Raw genomic sequence first — 20,027 nt, forward strand, 5'->3', positions numbered from 1 at the left:
TTTTGACATAAGCAATAGTATGACTTTGAAGTTCTTCACTATCTACTAGGATTCTCCCTTCTCAACAATCCTAGAAAATATTTTTAGTAGGAACCAGGGAGGCAACAAGTAACTTTAAAAATACAACACAATCCAGTTAAGAAGCATAGAAATTTGGTAAATAGCAGGGAACAAAGAATGAGATATGTAAATAAATGAAATGGTATGAGCGTTAATGCAAAGTATTTTGCTTCATCAGAATATACAAATGGATCACCATACAACAAAATAGTATTCAGAATAGTCAACAGATATTCAAATTGCCAGGATGTCCAATAATAGGATAAAAGATGCTTTCTATTCAACACTTTTCCTGGTGTAAATACAAAAAAGACCAAGGTATCAACAAAGAAGAGACATTGTCAGACAATGATTATAAGTAGAAGCATCTAAAAAGAAAATGAATTGCATGACAAAGCTAGTGGCGCAATATGGATTTACAGATGCCCTGAGCTTGTCAGGCGAAGGATGGAGCAATGAGGCCAGAAAGCACACAGCTTGCCATTACCTAGCATGGTCTCAGGAAGTTCAGACACATAGGTAATAGGTTCCACAACTGGATAAACAAAGGAGAACAATTTTTAAAACTACAAGATATTAAGCTATTTCAAGCATTCTTGAATATCAATGCATTTCATTCTCAATAATTCATATCATTGTTTTAATGGAATGATAGATCTAGACGGGTTAAGCAAACAGGAGAAAGACTCTATTTGGGGATGTTAATCTTCCAATTACTATTCATACTTTAACTGACTTCCAAATGTTATCATGCCTCAGTAACAATAGGGAAATGAATTTATTTCCTCTTTTCAGAGTTAATTTTAAGAATACAAGAACACTGGAAGCAATGGCCCTTTAAATCTGTCTAATTAAATAGTAAAGCTTCAAAGTTTATGATTCCTGACATGACAAATGTTCATTGAAGATGTGTTGAATATGTGAATTGAAGTGTGAAAACCTTTACCATCTTCAGTCTTTGGCTCCCCAGGCCTGAGAGATGATTTGGTAGTGGTGTGTACATAGTCTGTTACAGATGGTTCTGAGAAAGAAATGTAAAATGATCAGTTAATGGTGAGTAGCCCAAACACACTGTCAGGGAACCCTATATTTAATTTGAAGATAGGTTATTTGCCCTAAGCAAATATATTCTTGAGATGATTAATGACAACTTTTAGTAGGGTAGAAATGAAAGCAAGAAATTAAGTCAATGTGTTGTATGAGAATACACACATACACACACATACATGAACATACATATCATGATAGCTGTCAGAGAACATTGCAATTACTACTTTGAGCAAAGCATATGATTTCACTTATATATTTTTGCGTAAACATTTAATAAGAAAAATGAGACATAAAATGAGTCCTTAAGGAAACACAGAGATGGTTCCTAGAAATGCTAAGGAAATGAAAAACCAAATGCACATGTATGCATATGCATACACACATATACATATATACACATATGTACATATATCAAAAGATGATTAAAGGGTTAAATTTCATTTATTGAGAAGCAACTTAGTAAAGAAATTGTGAAACTTGCATAGCAATATAGAAGACACTAGCATGAAGTGCTGTACATAACAACTCTCAAGACAAGCTGTGAGGAACGGGTGGCTATGAAATGTCACAAAGCATGACGACATTTGAAGAAGATTTGTGATGAGATGGAAAAGCACATAAGCTTGACTTCCCATTTGGGAAGATTTTTACCTATTGTCTCCTTTGATGACTCAGTGCTAACTGGTACCAGAACATCAGAAACTAGCAGAAAACATAAAATGATATAACTAGTTAAAGATCAAATAAATTGACAAACTAAGTGTTTAGAGAAGTGTGTTGAACCTACAAAGTGCTCAATATTACCTGTTATGGTAATAACAATAATATTAGTATCAACACTGAATTTATAATTTATTATAAATATCATAGGCTAGGATTCATAATAATAATGCTTTACACCTTCAATATTAATAGCAAAATATCATTTTACCTAATTAAAAAGTACTCAGAAGAGGTGAAAAGAAATTGCAATCATGTACTAGAAATGGATATAATAACTTCTTCAAACAAATGTCAATGAGCAGCAGCACATTCCAATATTTGAAAGAATTTTCAAAGAGTCACACTGTTTAAAGGAAACTTAATCTTTACTGAAGTTAGAATTTCCTCCTTTCTTGATGGTCACAATTGAATTAGCATTTTTTTTCTAATTGAATGGCACACATTGAGCTTCTACTAGATAATCACAAATTTTAAATGATGATGAAAATGAGGATAAGCACTATAACCAGTACTAAGCAGTTTTGTTGGCTACACAGTCTTATTATTCTCTAAAATGATGTCAAGAAAAGTACTCAATAAAATTAAGTATCTTTATGCAATTGAATAATATAGTTAATATGTATTACTAAGCTAACACCAACATGCAAACATGAAAAGAGCATTGTATAATATTTACAGTTATGAATTGTATATTTCTTTTGGATATAAATATTTAAATATATATGCATACATGTGTGTATATGCATATATGTGTGTGTATATATGTGCATATGTACATGTGTGAGAAACTTTCTTTTGCAGAATTGCAACTACAACAATCTAAAGATGGCAATGTTTCCTTCTGAAGCCCCATGTGTACCCAGGCAGCTAAAATGACCTATTTATCAGGATGACTGTGTGATTTCCAGGCTTGTTAATATCATTGGACTAAAAGTAAGAGTTTGTAGTTCAGTGGAAGCTGAAAGGGGAGGGTCTAAGTTGTGAAAACTTATGAACTATTATTTTATAGGTTTAGTGGGCCATTCCAACAAACTGTAATGTAACAATATTCAATCTCACAAATTTATGGAGAACCATGCAGAGTGGGCAATATTAAAGCAGAAGTCAAGAAATTATGCCCCTCTCAAATCTAACTTTCTGCCTGTCCTGTGAGCTAAGACTGTTTTCTAAATGATAAGAATACTTTTATATTTTTTAGTGATAAAAAAATTAAAAGACTATCTCTTTACACCTGGAAATGGTATAAAGTTCAAATAAATTTGAATTGAAACACAGTCACATCTGAATCAAATGATTCAGGATATACATACATATTGGCTCTGGTTGCCTTCTAGCTACAACTGCATAATTAAGTAATTAATAAAGTAATTAATTAAGGTTAAATGGCCTGCAAAGTCTGAAATTTTTACTTTCTAGCCATCACGGAAAATACTTTGCTAGCTCCTAATTTATTCATCCTTCTAGAAAAGCAAGAACCTATTTAGAAACATGTTCTTGTAGCTTAGTGTTTCTGAATCTTACTTCTCATGAGTGCTTTCATGGAAAGTAACAACCTATTAAGAAACTATGAAATATCACTTAGGAGTACTAGTACTAGCTGATATTTCTACTCATTAATCCAAATCCTATAATTATTTCAAGGCCCAACTCTTCCATCAGTCCATATTGATCCTTGGTTTCTTTAAATATTCTGTTTATCCCACTCAATTAAACAAGCTGCTCTAATATCAGCAAATTGTTCAGAGAACTATACCTAAGAAAACCATGGGATCATATTTTTCTTATAGTTAGATTACAATCTGTTGGAGAGGTAAAATGCACCCTTACTTTTAATTTTTACCTGTTCCTTATCCTCTTCTACTCACTAGCTAATTGATGCTGAGGACACATGATTTAGGGGAAAGAATTGTTCACTTAAGTCAAAACAATACCACTGAAAAAGAGAATGAAATGGAATAAGGTAGCTGAATAAATTGTACCAGAGGCAATTCTGATGTAGAGTACAAGCTGGATTTAGCTACCATATAGGTGTTTCTCAACTATGAGCTCTTATTTGTTAGTGCCTTTTCCCCTACAGGGCAAAAGTGGGAAATTCCAGTCATTCACTGACCATTCCTGAGGCCAAACTGCAGTGGGGTGGAGAGATACCATATGCCAGAAAGCATAGATCTTCCTGATTGCAACTGAAAAGCTTTAGGAATGTTAAAGTTTGGGAAGTAGATGTTTTTTAAAAGTAAAGAGAAAAGTCAGGTTAGCAATGGCTCATTCCTATAGTCCTAGCTACTCAGGAGGCTGAGCTCTGATGATCATGGTACAAAGCCACCTCTGGCAAAGAAGTGTTCTTATTCCCAATGAACCACCCCAAAGCTGGAAGTGGAGCTGTGACTCAAGTGTTAGCCTTGAGAAAAAAAAAAGCTCAGAGAGACCTCCAGAGTCCTGAGTTCAAGCCCCAAGACTGGCACCAAAAAAATGACATTAATAAATTAAATAATTAAAAAGAGAAGAGAGAAGATTCTGAGTTATTATGGCACTATAGATCTATCCACAGTATTGTATGTGGCCTTGTGTTTTCTAAAACATTCTTTATTTTTTCATTTACTTCCTAAATTTAAAAAGAAATAACCAATTTGTTACTTATTAACTGAAAGGTTCCTTTACATAACAGAAAAATATACAATGTTTTATTTGTCAATTAAAGAAACACACATTAATATTTATAGACACTCAGAATAGTCCCTACTTAGTAAAGATTAGGAGCCATTGCTCTACTATGGTGGGCAAGAGCAACCAGCTTATTCATGATGAAGCTTGCAGGGAAAATTTTGTTTTTATTCATCATATGTACACTTAATTACTTAAAATAAAGTAATAAAAATAGCTCACAGTTACCCTAAGGAAATTCACGAAAGTTAACTCTTGGAGATGTGCAGATGCAAATATCAATGAGAAGAAAACCATGTGGACCTCAGATTCAACACTGAACCATATAACACAATTTTAAGAGGGTCTCTTAGCAGATAGACACATTTCAATGGATCTAAGGACATCTTTCAAAAGCAGTAGCACTCTGGAACTAAGACTTGTATTTATAAGAAAAAGTAAGAAATGATATGACAATAGTGCTTGTAAGAAACTAGAGAAACTCTGACCATGATAGTTGATGAATTTTAAAAGGCAACAAAAACATTTAATAAAAGTCACAAAAGTCATTACCTAATGTTGTTGCTGGAGACTCAGTACTATGAATAACAGGCCGAAAGTCTGGAACAGGAACTAATTGAAAGCAACAATATGAGAATGAGAAAGCTTTTATAAGAAAAGCCTTCATTTTCTTTCAAAACATCAGTTTTATATGTTAACTTTCAAAAGAAAAATTAAACTGGACTAGTAGCAAGTAGTTGCTGTTTGAAGCATTGTTGCTATGGCCAGAATGGGTCATTCAATAAGGAGTCTCAACTTTTGTAGTCTATTCCAGATCATAATGCTGTCTGTACAAGTTTCCACTAGCTATTTGGATTATAATTTATATGGACGATTGCTTTAGGAATGTATTCAGATAACACACACACATCTATGAAAGTAAGTTGTTCCATTTCTTGAAAGTTGAAAATAAACCTGTTTGTATAATCATGGATACAACAAATAGTTGTGTAGCAGTAAATAAATGTAAGAGATGACTGTCATTCTTGCTATAAACTAGACTTTACCTTAATGCTTGATTCTTAGAAAGCATAATTTATTGCCTCTCATAGCTACTATCTTGGGACCCCGCTGTGGTAGACTGCCAGGATTCACCCTCAAACCAGGGGGTGGTACATTTACCCAATTTAGACTGAGGTACTTCCGTACTTGCTGTGGTTTTAGGCCTGGGACGTGGATGACGTGTTTGTTGTGTTTTAGGAGCTGAAGGAAGAAATTTGGGATTATTCTAGGGTTTCTAAGATAAATTTCATTGCAATTTAAGGCTTGTATATTTTAAAAATTAAAATATTTTTTTCATATTGTATGTGTTACTCACTGAAGATTCTTGAGGAAAGACACATATAAAATTAAATCAGAGATATTCATAAATCTCCTCATCAAAAATAAATTAAGAAAACAAACAAATAAATAGGAAAATAAAACAAATCTATAGCCAGACTCTTAGTATTGAGGTATTAGTTTCACACTAAAAAATTTAAATATGCCAAACGTACCATAATACCTAAATGTTATACTTTCATCTATTAAGGTATAGACATTACCAACTATGTAGGAAATTCAACTTTAAAATGTAAATGCTATTTAGACAAAATTATATGACACAAATTCAAGTAAGATTATAGGGTAAAAAGATACTTCAGTTCAATGAATAGTTATGAGAAACAAAATGATAACTTCTTATAAGAATATGATATGCTTAAGAAGAAGCAACATAAAATGAAATGCTAGCAGATGACAAGAAAGTATAATGCCAATGACAATGTGATTATGATGATGATGTAATGAGTTTGAAAGTAAGCAAGAAAAATAGTTGAGGAACATATACTGTTACCTAATGTTGTCTCTGCAGCCTTGGTTCTAAGTGTGAAAGGTTCAAAGATTGTTGAAAGAACTGGACAAAAATAAAATAAACCAAATAGATTTTTAAATATTAATTTTTAAGATTATTTTCACAATTTTTTTAAAGCTTCAGAATGGAAAGGAAAGAGATACTTGCTCTTAAGAGCTTTGGCTAACTCATGACCACCATTAATCTCATGACATGGACTTGCAGGAGAGCATTGTACACAGCTAAACGTTACTAGATAATTCTTACATGTTTTTCTATGTGTTTGACATCTGATCTTTGCTACTGTGGAAGTCTGCTAGGCAGGGTTTACGCCCATTTATAGACTATATACTTTTGACTGTACTAAAAAGGCATTTGTTAGTCTATTTGCAGTTCTACTGAACTTGAGGTAACTGTCAGCTGATTTCACTACTAGTACAACACAAGTTTATATATTTGACAGTATAAAGAACACTACCTAATGGATGAATACACCCAAATTGATGTGCTCATTGAAATCTCAATGTTTTCTCTTACTTAAAAACGTAAGGGCTGGGTGCTGGTGGATGGCTCATGCTTACAATCCTAGCTACTCAGGAGGCTGAGATCTGAGAATCATGGTTTGAAACCAGCCTGGGCAGGAAAGTCCAAGAGACTCTTAACCACCAAAAAGCCAGAAGTGAAGTTGTGACTAAAGTGGTAGAGCACTGACTTTGATCAAAAAGCTCAGGGACAGTGCCTAGGCCCTGAAATCAAGCCCCAGGACCAGCACTGAAAAAGAAGAAAGAAAGCAAGAGAAGGAAAGAAAGAAAGTAAGAAAGCAATGAAGAAGAAAGAAAGGAAGAAAGAAAGAGTGAATGGAGGGAAGGAAGGAAAAGAGAGAGAGAGAGAGAGAGAGAGAGAATATGAAGGAAGGAAATGAAGCAAGGAAGAGAATCCAGAGATACACATGCTTTCCCACCATGATATGATGCAGCCAATGGGAGGGGTTCAGTAGGGCTGTTCACTAGAGCTTCTGTCATGCTCTTTGGATTTCTAGCCTTCAGAACTATGAGCTAAATAAACATAATTTCTTTATTTTTAAAGTAAAAAAACAAACCTGTAGACACTACTAAATCTTCCAGAGGAATACAGTAAGCCATTTTGCAAACCTATTGTTTAAATGTTTCAAGGTGGATGCATTTTTAAAGTTTACATCATAATAAAATCATGATTCCTTAGAACTACATACTCACCAATATATCATTTATATATATGTGTGTATAGTTAGATTATAAGTATCTCTATCATCTGTCTATCATTTATTTATCTATCATCAGTACTATAAAGAAAAATATGAGCAGAGAAGCTCAATATTCCCACAATTGTTGAGATAGATAGATGCAAAGTCATGTATGAAGCACAGCTTTTAAGAGTCAGCGCTAAAATAAATAAAAGTCAGTGCTGTTAAAATAAATGTGTATGATCGTATGACAAAATGGTGGTTTGACATCCCGAAATCAGTTCATGCACAGTGTTGTTAAATTCAATGGTAGTATGACATAGAGCCTAGCATAGTTTCATGATAAAGACTATAACAGAATTAGAGCTAAGCATAATGGAATGGGTTTGAGATGCAGAAGAACCTGTAGCCCCGTGCTATGACCACAGACAGAGAAAGCACTATTTGAAGGACACACATTCGTATTACCCACGCTTTCTGGCGCTTCTGTTCTAAGAGCAGCAGGTTCAAGATCTGTATCAGAAGCTAATTAAAAGCAATGAAATAAATGTGGGGAAAATGATCAAATGAAATCTTCCAAGTATAATATTGTTTCAATTTTAAGAAAATTTCTGAAATTCAATACTTACTAAGGTTTGGTCACCAAATAGTCAGATAAACATTCTTTTAAAAGTTACTCAGCTACAACTTTTTCAATCTAGTAAGTATCTGAAGGATCTAGAGTTCAAACTATTATAAAATACTCTCCTAGAAATTGGAGACATTTTCCCCAAGGTATATAACTGTTTTGTATTACTGGCCTTTTATGGAATCTTTAGGAAAATAATGTACCTAATGGAGCATGAATAAGTTTTGAGTTTGAGAGTAGACATAGAAAAGAATAAAGCACAGTGAATCATACTCATGTTGTAGAGAACTCAGATTTGTTAATAGCTCATTTGAGATTTAAAAAAAAAATCAACAAAATAGAGTAAGGGATATCCACTCAGTAATACTCTACTCTAAAAAGAAAGGAAAGATCCCCTGAGGCTTTAACTCAGGGTGTGGGTACCATCCTTGAGCTTTTATTGCTCAAGGCTAGTTAGTGCTCTCTCATTTGAGCCATAGATCAACTACCAGCTTTTGCAGTACTTAGTGGGAGCAGAGTCTCATGAACTTTCCTTTCCAGGCTGACCTCAAACCAGGATACTTAGAGCTCAGCCTTTTGAGTAGCCCCTGACATTTTCTGTTCATGTCCAAATTTCTTTGAGGATTTTAACTGCTCCATAGGGCCTCCAACACACCACTCCCACCACCATTGAGAAGCAGGATTCTCTTATTTCAGCAATCTCTGGCCCCTGCTTGGGTTCTACATTTCCCTATTTTCTGCATTCATTTCCAAGATTTAAAAAACCCAACTCATTTTTCTAACTCTTTTTATTACTTTCCCTCAAAAACTTTGGTTTCCTTAAATTTATAGACACTTGTAGCACCTTAAAAATAAGTTTGATTAGCACAGACACACCATCTTATTTCAATCTCAGTAGATTTCATCCTTGCCTAGGTTTTGAACTTGGCTACGCCACAGATTGAGAAATACAAACAAGCCTCCTACTTCTGTGTTATTCTCACAGTTGTCAAGGTGGCTGTGGGAAGATGGAAGGCAATTTATGCTTCTTCTTCTTTTTCTTTTTGAGGGAGGTTTTCAAAATTTATTCTATTAGTCTAGCATTAAGACACAGCCCAAAACAAAAACAAACAGCTATAGACCAGCATCCTTGATGAGAGTATATGTGAAATTTTTCAACAAATTAAATCCAACAGCACATTAAAAAGAATCACATAGAGAAAAAAGCTTGGTGCTATTTAAGATATTGCTCTTTTGCCTCTTAAAGAAGAATGAACCAAAATAAGCACTCAAAATAAGATTGTTGTACAGAAACTACCAGGAATGCAACCGTCACATGCAGCTGTACTCCCATGATGTTCCACTTGCAACCCAATCAGCAGCACAGTAGTATATCGTTTTGTACTTCCACCCATGTAGGCTGTCACTCCCACCCTCAGCACCAATCACAGATTCTCAAAGGCTGCCTGCCGCCGGCACTCCTTTAGTTGAAAATCCCCATTTACCCAGTTTTGTTTGAGGAGCTTCAGTAGTTGGTGTGGTTTTAGGTTTGGGACGTGGACGGCGGGTCCGTTTTGATGTTTTAGGAACTGAGGAAAGAAAGCCTTCAGTTATTACGAAGTCTGTATTTCAAATGTTATGGCTCTAAGTTTCCTAAAACAGATTTTTCTCATATTTCTGGATTTTCTTTTCTATTTTTACCCTGTTACTAGCATCATTGAAAGTTCATTGATGTTAAAATCATACATAAAATGAAAAGGTTAATTCAAGAAATGAAGAGTAATAGAATTCAGAATAAAAAGGGAAAAACTGCTGCTAAAATATCATAATTCTGGCTCAGGTACAAGTATTTTTGTTCTTCATTTGTTAAAATAAGACTACATAATTAACTGAAATGTCAATGCACAATATCCCACAGATAAAAAAAAAAATGATGGAGCCACACGGAGACCTTTTGGTAACAATTTGTTAGAATCGTGCAAACTCCCTTTTAAAGTTGTCTTTTTAAAAAACTGGTTAAAAACACACAAAAGATGACAAAATAATTTCAGATGGTTATGTCCAACAGATGATATGAGTTAGGTTCATGCATGAGTCTCTTAAAAACAAGAAGCAACCTCTTTTAAGAACCATACTTTTGGAATGAAGACTGACAGTGGAATGACAACAGAGGATGGTGATGCAGTCTTTTGAAGCAGAAGAATAGGTGACTATGATATGGATGAGATGATTTTGACAATGGGAACACAGAAGACTTACTGAGGATCACCATGTGTTATTACCTTGTGTTGTCACCCCAGTCTCAGCTCTGAGTGTCACACGTTCAAGCTCTGCAGTAGGAACTGACCAAAAGTATTAAAACAAACCACATAGCTGTTGTAAGTAAATGAAAATGCCAAGTATTTTTTAATTTAAAATGCATCTTTCTAGTATGATATAATTTTTAGAACTACACAGCCCCCTTTAACCACTATTACATTAGAAAAGTAGCTAGCTAACTTCCTGAAATTTGGTGATACCTAACTTGGCACCTATTTCCTTATTATTTATTCTTTAATTATCTAGCAATCCAAGGTGAATTTTGTGAGTACTGCTAATGGCCTCAGCATGATGAACTAAGTAGGGTATCCTCCATTTTAAGCAATGAAACAAGTCTTCATGGAAAAGGAGGAGTTGACTGATCTCTTTCAGACCAAAACACCTCTGCTCATTCAAGTTCTAAAAGATTTCCACCAGGGAATTTCTATGGACACAGTGACATATAGAAAGGTCTTGATTACTCCCAGGAATTAACCATGTGTTTGCAAAGATCTCGCCAATGCTATCTTTTACCTTACTTATAAAGGCAACCTTCTGTTCTCAAATCCCTTGGAGTTGTGAGTCAGTAAGATCTGGAAGCTACTGAAGGCACTCAATCAATATGTTTTGATTTGTACAATTTCTCTAAAGAAGTTGTATCTTAAGCTATTAATGAAAGTTAAATAACACAATGTCAGGAAAGATTACACACAGGAAGCATGACCCACAGATCTCCTACAGCGTGCCTCTCTTAACATCCCTGCAGTGGAACCATTGCTGCTCATCTTCAAGTTCCAAGGGTGTACTGGCTACTCCTACAGTCCCTGGCATTACACTGGACCCCCTGTGGGTCTGGCTACTGGGACTTTTCAACCAGGAACACATAGTTTACCTGGTTTGGGCTCAGATACTGCAGGATTTGGTGTAGGCTTTGGCCTAGGACGTGGGCGACGTGTCCTTTGTATTTTGGGAGCTGAAGGAAGAAATTCTTGAGTTACTACATACCTACATTATCCATGGGTCTGGAAGCTAAGGGAGATGACAGTGTAACTCTAGAGTTTTCATGGGGGGAGAGGGGGAGGAGGAAGAAGGGAATGAGGAAGGAGGTAACAAACAGTACAAGAAATATATCCAATGCCTGATGGATAAAACTGTAATCTTTTTGTACATCACTTTGACAATAAATAAGAAAAAAAAGAACATAGAGTTTATAGCTTATTATTAGGCATTTGGTTTTTTAGTTTTAGATTTTTTTGGTCACATACATGCACTATATATCTCGTTTTATAACAGGAAATACTTTTAAGACAAAAAATCATCAATCATCTTTCAATTTAAGGAATAAAAATTAGGAATTATAATCAAGAGCCCATGGGGAAGCTTGACATGGCTAAATTTGAATGGTAATAGAAGAAAGTCTCCCTAAATCTGTGAATTCTGATTTAATTGTAACTCAAAAGAGAATTGTTGCTTAAACAGAAACAAAACAATAAAATATTATGTAAATGGAAGTGAAGGATTAAATGTAGTTGTGTTATGGCTCCTTCTGGTCCTGTGAGAGTTGGGCCTAGATCTATCTAGATAAAAGAGACACCTGTGATACTTTGAAACACAGCTTTGCCACAGACACAGATGACAGGTAGGTTACATGAAAGTGAGTTAAAGAAGTTGTATGCATAGCTGTTTCTCTTTATAAACAAACAATCTGTGTTTTAACCTTTTTAGGAAAATACAATTAAACAGCCACAAAGAATGATACATGAGACAAGTTAAAACTCTAGGTGTGACAATAAGCAGAGAAAGACTAATTTAAAATAGAATGCACCAACATTACCTAATGTTGTTGCTGGGGTCTCAGGTGTAAGGGTGACAGGTTCAGGGACTACAGCAGGAACTGACCAGAAACACAGCAAACCAAAGAGATTTAAACATGTATAAGAAGTTAGAATATTCACATCCAAATCTACCTTCTTAGCATACAAGTTCTACTAAAAAAGGAAAATAATTTACTTCTTAATTGAGGGGAAGAGTATATGCACATGTTTTGCAGATTTGGTCAAACTTTTAGTCATGGCTAATTTTAGGCTAGCTTTGAAATTACCCTAAGCATCTTAAAGGAGTCAACATTAAAATCTCCTAGGTTTTCAACAAGTGAATACTAACTGCTATGGGAAACTTGGCACGGGGAAATATTTTAATATATTCCTAGAAAATAAACTGTGCTAAAGATGTAATTACCTTGAACATAGAAGACAAGTTAATTAGTACTTCTGTGTTCAAGTTAATTAACATGAGTTTTCAGCAAATGAATTCCAATTGTTATGGAAAACTTTGCACTAGGAAATACTTTAATATAGTGACATAATATATTCTTCAGAAATCTGTGCTAAAGATATAATTACCTTGAACTTCTCTATTCAAGGTAATTAGTACTTCTATGTTCAAGGAATGAGTACTCAGTTTAAGTAAACATGACTTCAATCTGCAGTTTATAAGTTTGACACAGATATAAAAGTTAATCATCAAAATGGCCTGTGTTGCTTTTGCCAACACTATAGAACATCTACAGAAAAATATAAGACCTTTGTCCAAACCATAGCACAGCATACAGGTTGATATAAGTCTGTAATACTCAGCAGAAAATCTGTCTTCCCTCAGCCCAGAAAGCATGGAAATGAAAGACTTCAAATGTCACTATGATAGCTAAGTTTATAAATCAAACCCCACAAATCCTCCTTTAGCTATCTTGATGGACTCCTCCAATGTCATCACCAACATCATGGTCGGACCATCTAGAAGTAGTCTCTTAGGACAGAACTGACTTACTACTTTACATGAAGACTGGACTGGCTTTCCTCCATGCATGTGTATTCCTTCCCTTTGGTTTAATCTTCCCTTCATTTATCTCAATCTGAAGGCCTATGGTCTAGCCAGCCTTATCTTTTCCTTTGCTAGTTAATGACTTTACGCTTGTAATAAGCAAGTCTGTCCTCAATTCTACTGCTTTGAAGTAAACTAAATCTCCTATAGCTGGCATATCGCCCATAATACTTTGTGGGTCTGGAAATATGTCAAGTATTTAGGACTTGTTCGTTTAAACTAAATATATAGGCTCTACTAAAGATGTTTCACGTTTCAGATTTGAAAAAATAGACATCGTTTCAAAGAAGACTCTCATATAAAAAGAATCAGGTATCTGGCACCATTTGGGTCAAATCCAGCCATATTATTCTTGAATACTGGGCAAGGAGATATTCTTGACAATGCTTCATGTTTTCAACTCAGGGCTCACTATGGGCATTGAATTGTCTCCTCACTGGGGCAGAATTCCAGGGATCACCCTTAACCCAAGTAATTGCAAATTTACCGGGTTTTGTCTGACGTGCTTGAGGGCTTGGTGTGGTTTTAGGCCTGGGTCGTGGATGCCGAGTTCTTTGTGGTATTTTGGTCGCTATAGAAAGAAAAGCTTTATGTTACTATAAGTCTTATGGCTCTGGATATTGAGGGGAGGATTTTAAGATCTTAGATGAGCAAAGAAGCATAAGAATAGTTTCTATTCCTGGACATTCTATATGAGAAATGGATCACAATTTAAAACTCAGCTTTAACACTGAGCAGAGGCACAAGATTATAGGACAATGCTCAATGTACCACACGGAAGGATAAGGTTTGAATGAAGCTCTTGTAAAAAAAAAAAAAAAACAAGAGGAAACTTGTTTTTCAGAGGCTTCAAAGTCTGCTGATAATGGAAGAAATGTAACGGAGGCACACGATAATAGCCATCCTCTCAAAAAGGTGGAAAAGCCATGTCATGGGGATGGAGATTTAATGGATTTTATGATGAATAGTAGAAATACTTAGCATCTTAGCACAGGGCTGTTACCTATTTTTGTCCCAGGGGTCTCAGTTCTAAAAGTAACAGGTTGAAGGGCTGTAACAGTCTCAGGGGCTGTACCAGGGTGAAGGGATGTAACAGGTTCTAGAGCCGTAATAGCTTCAAGGTCTGTAACAGGAACTGAAGTAACAAAGTAAGATTTTTTAAAAATGTATAAAGAGCTACAACATTCACTTTGAAATGAATCTTAATAGTGTAACTGCAGTCTAACACATATACACACAAACACATGCACATTTCTGAATGAAGGCTATTAGGAACTGACTTGTAGCGTCACGATTCATATGAAGAGTTCAACGTCTCAATATACTCTATTTGGAGACAAGACCTTGAAAGAGATTACTGAGTTTAAATGAGTTTTTAAGTCTGAGGCTGTAATCTAGTTTGAATGATACCTTTCTCAGAAGAGGAAGAGACATGACAGATAAGTGCACCCAGGCAAAAGACAGAGCGAGGACATAAGGCAGCTGTCAGCCAAGGCAGAAACAAACCTGACAACTGATCTTGAACTTGTAACTTCCAGAGGTGTAAAAAAGAGATTTTCTGTTGTGTAAGCCACCTAATGTGTAGTATTTTGGTATGGCAGATTTAATAAACCCAAAAGAAAACTCAACTGGCCAATATATAGATACACTATCTCATGAGACAGTTACCGAAACTTGGTTTGCTTTAGCACTATAAGAGGTAAACTAGTTCTCAAGTTATGGTTCTTGACTGACTAATATAGATGACTTGAAAATGTTTTTACTCATGTACATAAGTATTTTTCTAAATAGTTTATTTCTAATTATTCTCAAGAAATATGTGAAAAGCTAGTTTCTATGCTCAGTCTGTTAGACTGATCAAATTATAATGCAGAAAATGTTCTGAAATATCCAAGTACCCTTTGTACTGATAAGTAAAAATGGTCCAACTAGACCACAGACTGAGAAATTCTGAGTTTCAGAGTTACAAAAACCTTTCATCTTTGTTGGCTTGATGAATTTTCTTGAATTTAAGGAAATGAATCTTAAGAGTGTAAAAGTTTTGCCCCCTGTTACATTATTGTATCTGCTCCTTTTATTGAAGATACACTTGGGGACAAAACTAGCAGATGAAAATGAAGTTATAAGTTCAGAAAGTCAAAATGTTGTTGTTGTTGTTTTAAAATCACATTCTCCTATAGTTCCCTGACTGGATTAAAGAGATTTAAAATGATACTATTCTGGGGACAGAAGGAAGGAAATCAGAGTTACCCTGAGAGTGGAAGTTATTAAATGCATTAACCTTGATATATTATTGATACTCATGAATTTTACTAAAATCTAGTGCCCAATAATAGCAAACATACCCAAGTAAAAATGGAAGCTACACAATGGATGACTAAAGAAACTTTTCTGTTTTAGCTTAAAGAATTCTGTTCAAACAAAGTATGAATATATTTTTAGGTAAGTTACAAAGCAGAGCAATATCTTAAGCTAGATCTCTGCACTACTTTCTCATGAATAAGGCAAGTTGTTTTATTCATGTTCAGGCTTTGTTAACTGAAGAATATAAATGAATGACAACACAGAATGAGTCTGATGGTGTGCAGAGAAAATGCTTGCTGAAGATCAAAAACTGGCATTACCAAGTGCTGTTCCTAGAGCCTCCATTATAGGTTCAAAGGCTGTAGTAAGAACTAGCGATAGAAAAACATTAATATTTATTATTTCTTTAAAAATCCCTCAAAACATTCATTGCAAAAAGCATTCTACTTAGGGTTTAAGCACAAAGCAAATAGGGTTAATGTTCTGGAGGAAATATCTATTTCCAATTTCTTTCTTACAAGCATGTACCATAAACTTTGTACTTCCATAATGACTTATAGAAAATGCCTTCAAGTCTCACTCATTTTTGATGATGTGAGTCTAACCAATGTACTAAAGTAGAACTTTGAAACAAATATAGTTTGGGCTGTGAGGTAATTTGCACAATCCTTTGAGTTCTCAAGTGTCAATAATTAAAGGACATTGCCTGGATCCTGGTCTATTCTCTGCCCCCAGCTTGAAGTGTAACATGCTTGCTCCTGCGCAGGTACCTGCTATTGCTTTCTGGTCCATGAAGTGGTAGAGTCAAGAAAAAGCCCTTACCATTTGTGCCCTTTGACTGAATATCCAAATCTGTGAGCCATACAAACTCTGCTTCTTTGTAAGTAGCCTGTGTCAGGGATTTCCTCACTGTGATGCAAAGCTGACTCATACACCAACCAAATCCATCTTAGTGAAAAGTCACCATTGGAAAAAGCCACAACATCCTATGTTAAGTACTCAAAACTGTCCCACTTGAGTACTTAACAGAGTGGGTAAACGTCGGTCAGTCAATCTGAAACATATCAGAGCATTCTTTTGTCCATCATCCAAACAAAGTCTGACTATGGATGGATTCTCAGAGATAATGAAAACTCCTGAAGCCAACATTTAAAACTTCTCAACTGATCTAATAGGGTCAATTAGCTGCCCCAACCTCATTGAAATGTTCCAATCAAATTCTAGAAGCCTGAAGGCTGCCACCGGTGAGCAAAAACAGCTCTCACTGACTGGCTTCTGACTATGTCTATTTCCTTCCCCAGGATGATTTTCCCCTGAGAAAATCATCTTTGTAATTAATTGGGAAAAAAACCCAACAACAAAAAAGAAGACTATGTAGCAGAGATCATATGGCTCACAAAACCTGAAATATCTATAATCCAACGTTGTATACAAACTGCTTTCCAAGGATTGCCCTTGGTGCTTACGATGGCTTATGTGCCATTAAGCTTTACAAGAAAGTAACTCTTATGTAGACAAACTTATTTGTCCTCTATTTGTTTCAGTCTACCACACACATCAAACAGCTAAAGAATGAGCAGAACTGACAGAAAAATAAACACTGAAGACTAATCCGCAGTGCATAGGAATTGACCACTACCTCTCTACCTCACCCTATTCTTCATTGCCTGGCTGTGGTGGAATCAACCAGTCCCCTCCTGCTTGTGGCTTTCTGTGTGCCCCACAGGGGTGGACTGCTAAGACTCCTTAGCTAGGGCCTACACATCTACACAGTTCTATCTGAGTTGTTTCAGAATGTCATGTGGTTTTAAGCTTAGGATGTGGACAATGTGGCTGCTGAGGCATTGAGGAGAGCTAAAGGAAGAAAACCTTAGGCTAATTCAATGTGTTGGATTCTAGAAGCAATACCTAGGAATCCTGTTTAGTATAATTTCTTGAGTGAGTGTAAAATATTTGACCCTACTCTGATAACATGTCTCTTTGTATTGCTATGTTTCTGTGAAAAAAAATCATACAGAAACATGAGTTGATATATCAAGAAGATTTCAAAGACATTCTCACAGAGATTTCTGTATGAGAAAGTTCTAGAACCTTGCTGAGCTATGGCGTGTGCATAGGGGAGAGGATATGGAGTCATTGCATACTAATGTTAGTATTTATAACTTCAGTTTACTAGTCCTGTACATATTTATTATTTTATTTCTTACCAAAATACAACTATATCATTACCTAAAGTTGGAAAAAACAAAATAAAAGCATTGCAGATAGTGAATACATAAGAATTTAGATCTGTTAAGGAACTGTCTCACCGTAACAGCTGTGCCAATTAGCTCAGCATAAATCAGGTTTAGAACTCAACCCTCTTTCTTATTGGCTTTTAGTAACAAAGAATTTGATTGTAATGTTATGTAAGAAGAGAGACATCAGACACTTAAAGGTATTGCATATATATACACAGATATAAACTAGGTATACATATATAATACATTATATACATTATAATACATTGTATATTATATATATAATAGAGTTCATGCCAAGCTCTCTTGAAGACAAGAAATTGAAGAAAAAGTCTTAATATTCTCCAATACATTAAGTAATTGAGAGGGGCTTGTGCTGAAGCCTCATGAAATGAGAGGAGACAAGGTAATGATGGTGATGAAATGGGCAAGAAATGATGGTGCTAATGGAGAGCATCTGCCATTACCTATGGACGTCCCTGGAGCATCAGTTCTAGGAATAACTGGTTCAAAGATTGTGGCAGGCACTGATAAAAAGAATAAAAAATAAAACAGACCTCATAAATGCATAGACTGTGAGAAAGTTTATCTTACCAGCACAAAGATGGTTTCTAAGGCTTTAAACTTAATTTTTAATATTCTTAACAGAAGGGGAATGTAATTTTTCCTTTGAAGAGGTCCCTAAAGTTTAACCAGGTAATTATTTTATTCTGCACACAGTCAGTGATGGCCTTTGAATTCATGTCCCTCAGGTCAATCTTAAAATGCCACTGTTGATTATTTGATAAACACTTAGACCTAGAATATCTACAAACTGGAAAATCTGGGGTACAGAGTGCTCTGCTTTAAGTGAATTAGAAAGGACTTATCAAAAGCAATTGATGGGGCTGGGGATATGGCCTAGTGGCAAGAGTGCTTGCCTCGTATACATGAGGCCCTGGGTTCGATTCCTCAGTACCACATATACAGAAAATGGCCAGAAGTGGCGCTGTGGCTCAAGTGGCAGAGTGTTAGCCTTGAGCAAAAAAGAAGCCAGGGACAGTGCTCAGGCCCTGAGTTCACGGCCTAGGACTGGCCAAAACAAAAAACAAAACAACAAAAAAAGCAATTGATTTAAAACAAAAATGGTCATTGACAGAGATAATGCTCAAGAAGGAAGTGTTTTGTGCTCAGCTATACAATTCTCACTAATCACTAGCTTTTACTATTAACAGACACATAGTACACATCCATATGTATACTGTATGTACATAGAATTGAGGGTCCTGTTTGGAGAAGACCGTATGGATTCTTTAAGACAGAAATCACATATTTACCCAGTATTGTCTGAGGTACTTTTGGGTGGGGTGTGGTTTTAGGTTTGGGACGTGGACGATGGGTTCTTTTTGTTGTTGGAGCTGAAGGGAAAAAATTGAGGATTAATATAGTTATGATATGCCATTAACTCTGATATGGATGACATAGTTTCATTTTCTAAAATTTTACTAGCTTGATTTAGGAAAATATTTGTCACTTTCTTCTTCAGTGTATTAATATTTCTTCTTTGGTCATCAAGAGTTTTCTAGAGACAAAAATTACACATACAATTACATTTAAGAAATGATGATTATGAACTATCTATATTTTCTTCGATGTGCCTCTAATCCAAAACTTAGAGCAAGTCATTTTTCAAGTCTGGTGTGAGAGAGGTTCAAACCAATCCTGGCATGTTCACCTAGAGTGTTAAGATGACAAGGTCTGGGAAAATACTTCACTTGGTAGTTTACAAAAGTACATGTATAAATTCACCTGAACATCAACAAAGTCAAAAATAGTTATGTAGCATTGGATATGTAGATAGTAAGTTGCATCAGTGGTATATGAGTGAGATGTGGGAAATCACCTGTATTTTGACTATAACAAACAGTATAAATTTCAAGATGGGATATCAAGCATATATATAGTTGTCTTGAATTAAGTCCCGGCACATTTCTCTTAAAAAGAAGAACTTCAACATTTAAGATGATTAAACAAATGATCCACAGCAGAGAATTGCATCATTATCTATCTAGTGCCATCACAAAGCTCAACAATGAAGAAGAAAAAGCACTTGCTAAATGATATGAGGAATCA

The 20,027-nt window shown here is 35.3% G+C and overlaps 1 protein-coding gene across 6 annotated transcripts in view; it reads right to left on the minus strand.

Annotated features, from left to right (window-relative positions):
* Nucleotides 1-20,027, minus strand: part of LOC125351633 (ABI family member 3 binding protein) — a 192,447-nt gene that overhangs the window by 48,249 nt on the left and 124,171 nt on the right. For 4 of the 6 annotated variants that reach the window (XM_048346517.1, XM_048346514.1, XM_048346513.1 and 1 more), the window contains 15 exons: nucleotides 19,232-19,312; nucleotides 18,383-18,442; nucleotides 14,375-14,506; nucleotides 13,859-13,942; nucleotides 12,326-12,385; nucleotides 11,384-11,464; nucleotides 10,476-10,535; nucleotides 9,699-9,782; nucleotides 8,055-8,111; nucleotides 6,368-6,427; nucleotides 5,656-5,736; nucleotides 5,047-5,106; nucleotides 1,762-1,812; nucleotides 1,007-1,081; nucleotides 548-595 (listed from right to left, as the gene is read on the minus strand). In XM_048346517.1, the coding sequence (XP_048202474.1) occupies nucleotides 548-595; nucleotides 1,007-1,081; nucleotides 1,762-1,812; nucleotides 5,047-5,106; nucleotides 5,656-5,736; nucleotides 6,368-6,427; nucleotides 8,055-8,111; nucleotides 9,699-9,782; nucleotides 10,476-10,535; nucleotides 11,384-11,464; nucleotides 12,326-12,385; nucleotides 13,859-13,942; nucleotides 14,375-14,506; nucleotides 18,383-18,442; nucleotides 19,232-19,312 (1,074 nt within the window). The remainder of the gene's footprint in view (nucleotides 1-547; nucleotides 596-1,006; nucleotides 1,082-1,761; nucleotides 1,813-5,046; nucleotides 5,107-5,655; nucleotides 5,737-6,367; nucleotides 6,428-8,054; nucleotides 8,112-9,698; nucleotides 9,783-10,475; nucleotides 10,536-11,383; nucleotides 11,465-12,325; nucleotides 12,386-13,858; nucleotides 13,943-14,374; nucleotides 14,507-18,382; nucleotides 18,443-19,231; nucleotides 19,313-20,027) is intronic. The other 2 variants (XM_048346512.1, XM_048346515.1) reach the window with 2 other exon arrangements.

The sequence above is a fragment of the Perognathus longimembris genome, chromosome 5 (genome assembly GCF_023159225.1).
Source record: "Perognathus longimembris pacificus isolate PPM17 chromosome 5, ASM2315922v1, whole genome shotgun sequence".
In the NCBI taxonomy this organism is placed as follows: domain Eukaryota; kingdom Metazoa; phylum Chordata; class Mammalia; order Rodentia; family Heteromyidae; genus Perognathus; species Perognathus longimembris.